The following is a 9,435-nucleotide window of genomic DNA, read 5'->3' as shown; positions in this document are numbered from 1 at the left end:
TTCATATTGCAAACAGCATTGTTTTTTCTTTGCATAATTACGCAGCATTTCATGAACCATTCCATATTCACCAAACTGACTAATTCAAACAAAAGCTATGACTGTTATTCCCTAAATTGCTTCAGGAAATATAACTTGTGTCTTACGCCATCTGGCGATCATTGCCATGCCGTACTAAATGTTGAGCATGCAGATAACCTATTAAGTATAACGACATAATAGATCATAGATTATCTATAACATACACTAGCACACTCCTTTCTTGGATCTTCACACCAGTGCTCTTTCATATCTTATCTGATACAAAGGAGTGCGTAGTTTTATTTAGTGTGCTCACTCTATTAACCCTTAATCACGGTTATATAATGCAATAGGCTGCTTCAACAAGTGTGCGCATCCTTTCCTTGTCTGTGTAGGCTACTAAGCGAGTCTTTGTTGAATGGGCAATGGAACAGCATTATTTTTAACACAGGACGTACACGATAATGCGTCTCGGTTATTCGTCCGTCTCATCCTCAGAATATTATGCGAATTTCACAACAAAGGGAGCGCGCCGCCTGCACGCTGTGCGTGACGTGCGCGCCGCGGGTTAAAGTTGACGCAGTACGCATGACGTAAGGGCCGGCTCCTCTTTCTCTTCTACACTTTTCTCCCCCTGCAGAGGCTTCTTCTCTCAGCACCGTCATGGCGAACGTCGTTGACACCAAGCTGTACGACATCCTGGGGGTGTCCCCCGGCGCCTCCGAGAACGAGCTGAAGAAGGTATCGTCTCTTTCGACGCCGTAATGTCGGTGCCTGAACGGCGTTTCGTGGCCGGCTCCCCGGTGCTGGGAAAGCGAGCGTCGCTGCTGTGGCCTACCCCTGTGCGCGGGCCTTGCGGGGGAAGCACGCAGCCGGCTCTGCAGCCTGTCCCTTTACTCAGCGTCTGTTTTACAGCCCGAATGCTTTCACCTCCACTAACTGCAGAGTGTTGAAATAGGGTTTATTCCCGTAACACTCTTCGCTTCTCTGAAAGGGGGAGTTGGCTTCCTCGTTTACCGGTCATGTCCCCTGTGTGGAGGGGACGGGCGCGTGGGCTTTTAATGCCGATGTAAACCGCTTAATCTGCAGTTATAACCGAAAAACACGGCTGATGGTGACGCACTAGGCCTTTAACTACAAACTGCAGCCGATCTTGTTTTCGTTGCCGGGTCGGTTTGTGGTGGCAGGGGCCGATTCCTTGGTTGCTAGCCGCGGCTGGCTAACGCGCCGGCCGGGGACATGTTTACCCCGCGGACGCGGTCAGCCCGGCCATCGCGTCTGGTTTGACTTGTTTGATAGCCGCTGGGATGGATAAGCGATCTTTGTGGTCTTTTTTTTCTATATTTAAGGGGAATCGGCGTGACTCGAGCGGCCGGCTGATCCATGACATTGCGGTGCAGATCGTTACATTAATGTCATTTTATGTAGGGACCCCTGGGTGTCACTGAATATTTATAGGGTTAAACTCTGCCGTGTGATTCAGAAAAGGCCGGTAAACAAGCCATGGAAGGCGGAAGCAAGGTCGAGATGAGGGCTATTGTCCCCCCCCCACCCCCCGGATCGCTATTTTCATCGCAGCTTGGGCCTTGCTGGGTGACGGTGTTATCTAGATGAATAATCAGAAGCCGAGTTTGGTTTTCTGATTATATATCTCGTATTGATCTTTTCCAGTCAGAGCAAATTAACTGTACGTACATCTTATTGTTATCCTGTGTCTTCAGCCTCTTGGAATATTACGACTGCTTTCGTCATCCTTCTAAAACCAACCGATTTTTCTGGATTTGTCAGCGGAACGGTTCTCGGTTTTCCTAAACATGGGTTATCTCAGTCGAGCCACGGCTGTGACAGATCGCGCGAATAATCATTTTAAATCGATTTTTACAGAATGATATTTTTTGCCCACAGGCATACCGAAAACTCGCAAAAGAATACCACCCTGACAAAAACCCCAATGCTGGAGACAAGGTAAATGGTTTTTTATTTATCTGTGCCCCCCCCCCCCTTTATTTGGGGGGGGGGGGGGGGTTGGGAAGCCAGGATTAGACATTGCTTTGTTAACAACGGACTGAAAATTGGGTGCGATTATACTTTGGTTAGACTTTTCCCCTGTTCAAATGTGTTTCAGCATGATGCCAAACAGCACATACTATAAAATCAATTTCCTATGGTATTCATTCAAAATTTTTGCAGTGTTGTCTAAAACTGTCTGATAGGCCCCTCGGTTATTGTGAAACCTTCCTACTCCTTGTGGTAGTTTAAGGAGATCAGCTTTGCCTACGAAGTTCTGATGAACCCAGAGAAGAAGGAGTTGTACGACCGCTATGGGGAACAGGGTCTGCGGGAAGGTGGCTGCGGGGGCGGCGGCATGGATGACATCTTCTCCCACATCTTTGGAGGGGGGCTCTTCGGGTTCATGGGTGGCCAGAGCAGGAGCCGCAATGGCGGGAGGAGGAGAGGCGAGGACATGGTGCATCCTCTCAAGTGAGTCAGTCCACCTGCTACCCTCAGCCTTGTGTCCTTAGCCTGTCAGCTTCTGTGTGTTCGTTCAGGGGTGGTGCAGTGGTTAGCACTGTTGCTTTATACCTCTGTGGCCAGGGTTTGAGTCTCCATACTGGCTCGGTGTGTGTGGAGTTTGCACGTCCTCCCTGTATCATCCTGGGGTTTCCTTCAGGTACTTCAGTTTCCCACTACAGTCCAGAAATATGCTGAAGTTAATTGTAGTTTTGAGGTTCCTCCTAGGTGTGTGTGTATAGTGTATGAGTGCTGTACCATGGGTTGGTTATTCACTGCCTTGTACCTGTAGTTTCCAGGATAGCGTTCAGACCCCTACAACCCAGCATAAGAGCAGCAGTTATAGGGTATGGATGGATGTGTTCATTTAGCAGATTTATCAGAATAACTACTTCATTGGTGTGATTCACTGTCGGGATTTATTATTTCAAATAATCTGTGGAGCCACTGAGAATCTCCCAGTAAATTTTAAGATCTTTGGGGTTAAAGGGGATGTGGGATTATAAAGACTGTCTGTTCGCCAAGTATTTACTGGTTTTTGCGTTTAGAAGCATGTTCCCATGTGGAAAATGGTTTGTAGTTATCCATTTGAAAAGTGTGGTCCTGCAATGTTGGCTCGCTGATAATGTTTTGAATCCTGGAGCTTTTTGAGGTGCATGTCAGCTTGAAACAGAGTAAAAGGATCCCTTTTGACCCCCCACCTCCCCAACAGGGTGTCACTTGAAGATCTGTACAATGGAAAAACTACAAAGCTGCAGCTCAGCAAGAATGTCCTGTGTAGCACATGTAACGGGTAAGATGCATGTTGATTTGGGCTCCGATCCTCAAGGCGCTTCGCTTGTGCGTGCCGCTTTTCACCGGGGCTTGGGAAGTGTTTGTCAGCCTGGTCCTGGTCCTGGTCCTCCAGACGGTCCACGGTCTTTGCTCCCTCTCGGCTCCCTGCCAGGGAGTGAAAATGTGAGCTGACTGGGAGGGAGCAGAAACGTGGACTATCTGGGGTACTGCTTCCCCCTCCTGTTTGTTAGAATATTAAAATGGACTTCTGCTGCCACAGCCATTCTGGTGTAATACTGTCCCCCCCCCCCCCCCCCCCCCCCCCCCACAGTCAGGGTGGAAAATCAGGAGCTGTTCAGAAGTGCACCTCTTGCCGGGGTCGTGGTGTGCGTGTCATGATCCGACAGCTCGCCCCAGGAATGGTCCAACAGATGCAGTCAGTCTGCACTGATTGTAATGGGGAAGGTAAGTCTTTTACATTAACATCAGCCTAAGGACTGCGTTTTTTTTTTCTTCCCGTGAATGTGAGCCGTGTTCAGTTGAGGTGGAGGGGCTTCCTCCCCCAGGTTCTTTTATGGCAGGCAGCCTGCTGCAAAATTTACCAAAGGGGACCCTGCTGTCTCCCACCCGATCCCGCAAATGTTACTAAGTGCCTCGTTTGATGACAAGTCTCACAAAATTGGGATATTTTACTAAGGGTGTCCCTCCCCCTTTGCCGGCGAGACGCTTCCTTCAGCTCTGCTGCAGTGCATGGTGACGCTGGTGCATTCATGTTCTCGAACCCTTGCTTGCAGGTGAAGTCATCAATGAGAAAGACCGCTGTAAAAAATGCGAGGGTAAGAAGGTGGTGAAGGAAGTAAAGATCCTGGAGGTCCATGTAGATAAGGGCATGAAGCACGGCCAGAAGATCACCTTCGGCGGCGAGGCGGACCAGGCCCCGGGGTTGGAGCCTGGAGATATTGTGCTAGTGCTGCAGGAGAAGGAGCATGAGGTGTGTAGAGGTGGTGGTTGGGAACTGCATCGGCACGTTGGTGACGCATTAAGACGGTGCCCTTCCATTTAACGCTTTGACTCATGGCACCTTTGTCCAAGGCGGCCTTCGCCTGTGCTCCTGCTTTTGGTGAATCGTGCTGATGCGAGTAACTGAGAGACTTGATTACTTCAAATTCCACATCGTAATTATATTGGAATGAATCCGGTGTCCTTGTGCGCTGCTTTTCCAGGCGAAGCGTTAACACCCTGGCGGCACTCCTGCCGTTACTTCCTTTCTCCGGGATGCGAAGTCTGCCCCAGTTTAGCTTTCTAGAAGCCCGTAGCATTGCAGCTCCCCTTCCTTGTCCTCAGGGAGGTGAGCCAGATAGCAGAACCAGCGTGATGCCCCTGGGAGATGGCACGCCGTAATGCTGACCCATTCCTTGCAGTCCTACCCCGACTGCGTAGCCTACGTATTCAGCACCGCCGTGTGCTGAGAGCTCTGATGACTTTGGTCCCTTTAATCCTGAGTGTGTACTGCGAGGACTGCTGACTTGCCATTGCCATGTCATCCTCAGACTCTTAAAATCCTCTGCAGATGTCCTTTAGATTCCTTAAAGACACATGCAGGTGGCACCAGTCTGCAGCTCCACTGCTCTGCACCCCGATTCTCCCTGAGCTAAAGTCTAGCACCATTGCGATATAAATAAGTGAAATATACTTCTGTTTTGGTGGCCCACACGGCCAGTAATTTTGTGTGGTTACAATTTGTTTCTTTTTTTATGCAAATAATGAATTATTCCTTTAAACGGGTGGATCTCCACCACAGCGGTTACTGTCTGCTGCAGCTTTTGTCCTTTTAAATCCATTTGCTTTGTTTCTTGTATTGTAGACTTTCAAGAGAGATGGCAACGACTTGCACATGTCCTACAAGATAGGCCTTGTGGAGGCACTCTGCGGATTCCAGTTTACATTGAAGCACTTAGACGGCAGACAGATTGTCGTGAAATACCCCCCCGGGAAGGTCATTGAGCCAGGTATATGGGGGGGGGGGGGGGGGATGAGACAACGTTTTTCTTAAACAGTCGGTTTTATCAGTTCGGTAATGAGGAGGTGAACGTTCATTCTGGCTATCCCTGTCTTCTGCAGGTTCGCTCAGAGTGGTGCGAGGTGAAGGCATGCCACAGTACCGTAACCCTTTTGAAAAGGGGGACTTGTATGTTAAATTTGACGTGCAGTTCCCAGACAACAACTGGATAAGCCCGGAGAAGCTTGCTGTGAGTATCTCGGAGAATTAACTTTGTGTGATATTTCACGTAAAAAACAATTGAAAATGCACAATGAGCCTGCACAGTTTTTGTAGTGGTACTGGAAATTTTCTGCTCTGTAAACTTGCAGTTAAAGTGGAATTATAAGCCATCGATGTCATTTGAAATGAACCGATTGCCTCTTAAGTACAGAGTATCCAACCCAGCTCTCTACACATTTTTCCCACGTTTCCTGCTTGTCCTTACTAGCTACTGGAAAACCAGCACTCGCCATCTTTCCATTGCTTGTCCAGGACTCTTACTCCGAGTTTTGGTTTTATATGTTTGATATTTGAGGCTTGCAGCTTGTTGGCCATGTTTGTGGTCACTGTAGCGGGAGACCTTCCTGCATTAAACCCCGTTTTTGTCCTGCATATTTTGGATGATGTTCGGTGACTGTTTATGGTATTCAGGAGCTGGAGGACTTGCTGCCTGTGAGAGCAGAGGCGCCCATCATATCGGGCGATGTGGAGGAGGTGGACCTCCTGGATTACGATATGAGCCAGAGCTCATCAGGAGGCCACCGGCGCGAGGCGTACAACGACAGCTCTGACGAGGAGAGCGGCCATCATGGACCAGGCGTCCAATGTGCCCATCAGTAGTGCACCCCTCAGTATAAAAGCTTCATGAAGTGGCAGAATATTTGATCTGGTTCCAGTTTGCCATTATCTCCTGCCCCTCCCTCCCTGGAATTGCTACCATCTACACCCCCTCCCACCAGACCCAGATCAGATACCCTTGTACCTTCCAGCAGTGTCAGAGGGCGAATGAAGCATCTCTGATCGACATGTAACTTTTTGGTTCCTCACGGTGTCTGCAGATTTAAACTAATGATGGAAGCAGCGGTTATGCTTGGACTTGAACATGAAGCGTGCCCCCCCCCCGGAGCCCGAGTCCTGACTGCGCTATGGGATGTGTTCGCATTGTTAGGGTTCTACTTGTACCCAGTGCTTAAAGTATTACCATGTTTTCCTTTGTAGGTTTTTTTTTTTTTTTTTACATTTTTCCTTTTAAAGAATAGTGAGGGGGAACCTTGTGTGTATACAAAGATTACTCAGACTATTGGCTGCAGTCGAGGACAAGCCCATAAGCTGTATGTTTGACCCTGGTGCATGTTAGAACACTTGTGCACTGAGTCATTTGGTGAAAATAAAAGTTGAGCCACCGCTAGTCTCATGGTCCTTGCAAACTTGTCCGTATGTGGGTCACCTTTAATATGTAAAGTGTTACCCCCCCCCCCATTGGGTCCTGCAATAGGCTCATCTCCATTAGCACAATGGTGGTCATCCTAGAAGGCATAGTGACCACCCGACCTAGAACTGGAAAATTAGTTCCCAGGTACGAGCAGTGATCATGCCAAGTCTACAGCGTAGCAATTTTCCTACGGTAATGCGCTTCATGGCAGGGAGAAGTGCTCCTGCTTTTACAGTGGCTGACGTGCAAAGATGGACACCACCTCCGTTCAGCATCTTTAAGACCATCCAGATTTTTCCTTTTAGTTGAAGGTCAAAAGGAAAAGATGTGTAATTTAAATAAGCTAGTATAGACCAAGTCAGACCACTTAAAACACTTTATTATGATTTACTTTAATACAAATATTAGATCATTGTTCTTCATTGAGCACCATTTTCAACCTTTTTACACAGGTAATCCATCAATTCCTGAAAAGGGAGAATGCACTGGTTAGGTGGATTGAGTAAACAGCAGGCCTCTGGTCTAACATTCAGGGGGGGGGGGATGAATCACCCTCAGCTGCTGCATCTGCAACACTGCCATGTCATCCAGCATCCCAATGTCAATGTGGTCTTTGACATCATTGGACAGAAGCAGGGTCTAGATGGAGGAGAATGAGAAGTTGGGGCGGCCATAATTAGGTTGGGTGCAGATGGACTATGTTCAGCTCACCTCACCACCAGAAGTGGACACTGTTGCTGTGGCCATCAGAGACGAGGTGCCGAAAGGATCCAGGAGGTGTTTGGATCTTTAAAACACAGAATACGACGTTACTTTGAGCATCATGTCCCCTCCATTGATATGTAGGGGTGGGCTGTCCTAACCTTTCCTGGGTTTTAGCAGAAGTGGGGTCACTGATTTTGGAAACACACCTTCGAGTCCTCTTAGCGGTTTGAGTTGTGGTTACCCTGAAAAGGCAGCATTCAATAATGTTAACACATGCAGGGCAGTTGCAGTTCTAGTCGACCTGGCCAATGTGGCCAAAGTGTTACCGGGGGGTCTTGAAGGAATCTGCTGCATTTGCAAGTGATCTCGACTTGGTCATCTGTCAGACAAGAAACAAGTCTTCAAGAGAGTCCCACTTCACCCACAAAGTATGCAGTACACACAGAAAAAAATAAAATTCACCCGAGATACTTCCTTTGTGGCCTTTTTGCTTTGAACTGACAAAGTTCTTTGCAGTCTTGGAGCAGATGCATTTGTCTGGCCTGAAGAGGGAGGGGTGATGGATAAGGATCCCCTTTGAGGAAATTGTCATCACCACCTCATGAAAAGGTACCTTTTTTGCTCGGCTTCCTAGTCAGGGGTTGATTGATCTCTGTAGACTCGTTCTGGGTGGGTGGGAGCAGATCGTGACGGCAGGTTTCAGAGTGGAAACACGGTCACTGAAGCAACGTCTCACCGCACAGCAAGCCGTACCTTGATCGCGATGGTGACTTCTCCGACTGGAGTATCTTCCTCTAAAAAAAATAAATAAAAATTGTATAATAAAAAAAAAAAAAAATAGAACGAGTATTAACTAATCATTATGCGTGCTCAGTAAAACTCGCCGACTTACCGCACATCAGGTCCTTAATTCGGGTGCGCAGCATGGCTGGCGGCATCTTCATCATTTCCACCCTACATACCCGCTCCACAGTGGCCAGGATCTGCTCCATCTTGCCGTCCATCTCATTCAGCCGGTCCTGTGCTGTTGTCAAAAATCATTTCTTGTAGTAAGATTTAACCCATAATTGAGCTTTTTATGAAAGGCGGGACCACAATTAAACTCCGCCTGCTAGTAGGGATGGCAGGTAGCCTACCTTCTTTTTCAAACTGCTGCATAAAAAGCCGCTTCCGTTTTTCATGTTGTTCGTTACTTAACTGCCCTTCGCCGTCCCCTTCAGCCTTTGCGCTGGTTTTCCTGACCTTTCTCACCGGCATAGTTACTCGTATCAGCCGCTTCTCCGCGTCTGCTGCTTTAATTAACTACGCTATTTCCTTTTCCAAAATTTCGAACCGGTGTGGTCACCAGGTGTATCGTATTAACTAACCAGAGCTAACGTTTTGGAGATTCATTAGTGTTTAATTAAATTAATTAATGTATTAAATTTATTATTAACCGTAAATCACAGAACTGCAATAACAAGTATCGTCCACACGATGGCGGTATAGCTCTTTTTAAATCACGAACCGCGCGGTCGACGTACTTGGCATGAAGAAACATACCCCTAGGAAGTTTTAATGAAAATAAACGACTTATGTCGGTCAAAAGTTTAAGAGATGTTAATTTGATTCGTAGAGTGCATGGCACCACGGTCACATTTAAGTTGAAGCAATTTATAAAACTTATTTAGCAAGATAGAAAAAAAATGTATAGCCTAGATACAGCTGAGTGACCCCCGCCTAAAACATCCCATCGCTTTTGAAATTGTATCTATGTCCTTAATGCTGGCCGCACAACAATAAAAATAAGTAAAAACAGGAACAGCCACCGCAGGTGCCGCCGATCAAACATTGCAAAACGTCTCTTATCGTGTGACGGCGGTGTTTTCATCTGCTGGGAAAATGTGTGCAGCATGAAGAGAAGAAACTGCGCATTGCTCATCCGAACGTTCATCTGAGGTGGACAGCACAA

The 9,435-nt window shown here is 47.6% G+C and overlaps 2 protein-coding genes across 2 annotated transcripts; one reads left to right on the top strand and one right to left on the bottom strand.

The window, feature by feature from the left end:
* Positions 1-591: 591 nt before the first annotated feature.
* dnaja2a (DnaJ heat shock protein family (Hsp40) member A2a) lies at positions 592-6,751 on the top strand. The gene is made up of 9 exons (XM_023816599.2): positions 592-762; positions 1,927-1,986; positions 2,276-2,502; positions 3,245-3,325; positions 3,638-3,771; positions 4,101-4,297; positions 5,171-5,315; positions 5,428-5,555; positions 5,999-6,751. Exons 1-9 carry the CDS (start codon positions 685-687, stop codon positions 6,185-6,187), a joined length of 1,239 nt encoding a protein of 412 aa, XP_023672367.1. The 5' UTR covers positions 592-684; the 3' UTR covers positions 6,188-6,751.
* Positions 6,752-7,137: 386 nt separating this feature from the next.
* cdca9 (cell division cycle associated 9) lies at positions 7,138-8,779 on the bottom strand. The gene is made up of 10 exons (XM_023816609.2): positions 8,621-8,779; positions 8,377-8,508; positions 8,238-8,278; positions 8,098-8,149; positions 7,947-8,026; positions 7,811-7,863; positions 7,643-7,726; positions 7,491-7,566; positions 7,332-7,418; positions 7,138-7,246 (listed from the first exon to the last, which is right to left on the bottom strand). Exons 1-10 carry the CDS (start codon positions 8,739-8,741, stop codon positions 7,199-7,201), a joined length of 774 nt encoding a protein of 257 aa, XP_023672377.1. The 5' UTR covers positions 8,742-8,779; the 3' UTR covers positions 7,138-7,198.
* Between the last annotated feature and the right edge of the window lie 656 nt (positions 8,780-9,435).

The sequence above is a fragment of the Paramormyrops kingsleyae genome, chromosome 11 (genome assembly GCF_048594095.1).
Source record: "Paramormyrops kingsleyae isolate MSU_618 chromosome 11, PKINGS_0.4, whole genome shotgun sequence".
NCBI classification, from domain to species: Eukaryota; Metazoa; Chordata; class Actinopteri; order Osteoglossiformes; family Mormyridae; genus Paramormyrops; species Paramormyrops kingsleyae.
Note: the sequence above shows the minus strand (reverse complement) of the source record. Positions and strands in the feature narration are given on the sequence as shown.

What these genes read in the sequence shown, in the direction of transcription:
- cdca9 (XM_023816609.2), bottom strand. Translation starts at nt 8,741, where the DNA reads ATGCCGGTGAGAAAGGTCAGGAAAACCAGCGCAAAGGCTGAAGGGGAC. An exon ending in GCAGCAGTTTGAAAAAGAAG is followed by an intron (nt 8,509 to 8,620) that starts GTAGGCTACCTG and finishes TTTTGACAACAG; the next exon opens with CACAGGACCGGCTGAATGAG. An exon ending in AATTAAGGACCTGATGTGCG is followed by an intron (nt 8,279 to 8,376) that starts GTAAGTCGGCGA and finishes TATTTTTTTTAG; the next exon opens with AGGAAGATACTCCAGTCGGA.
- dnaja2a (XM_023816599.2), top strand. Translation starts at nt 685, where the DNA reads ATGGCGAACGTCGTTGACACCAAGCTGTACGACATCCTGGGGGTGTCC. An exon ending in CCGAGAACGAGCTGAAGAAG is followed by an intron (nt 763 to 1,926) that starts GTATCGTCTCTT and finishes TTTTGCCCACAG; the next exon opens with GCATACCGAAAACTCGCAAA. An exon ending in GACATGGTGCATCCTCTCAA is followed by an intron (nt 2,503 to 3,244) that starts GTGAGTCAGTCC and finishes CCTCCCCAACAG; the next exon opens with GGTGTCACTTGAAGATCTGT.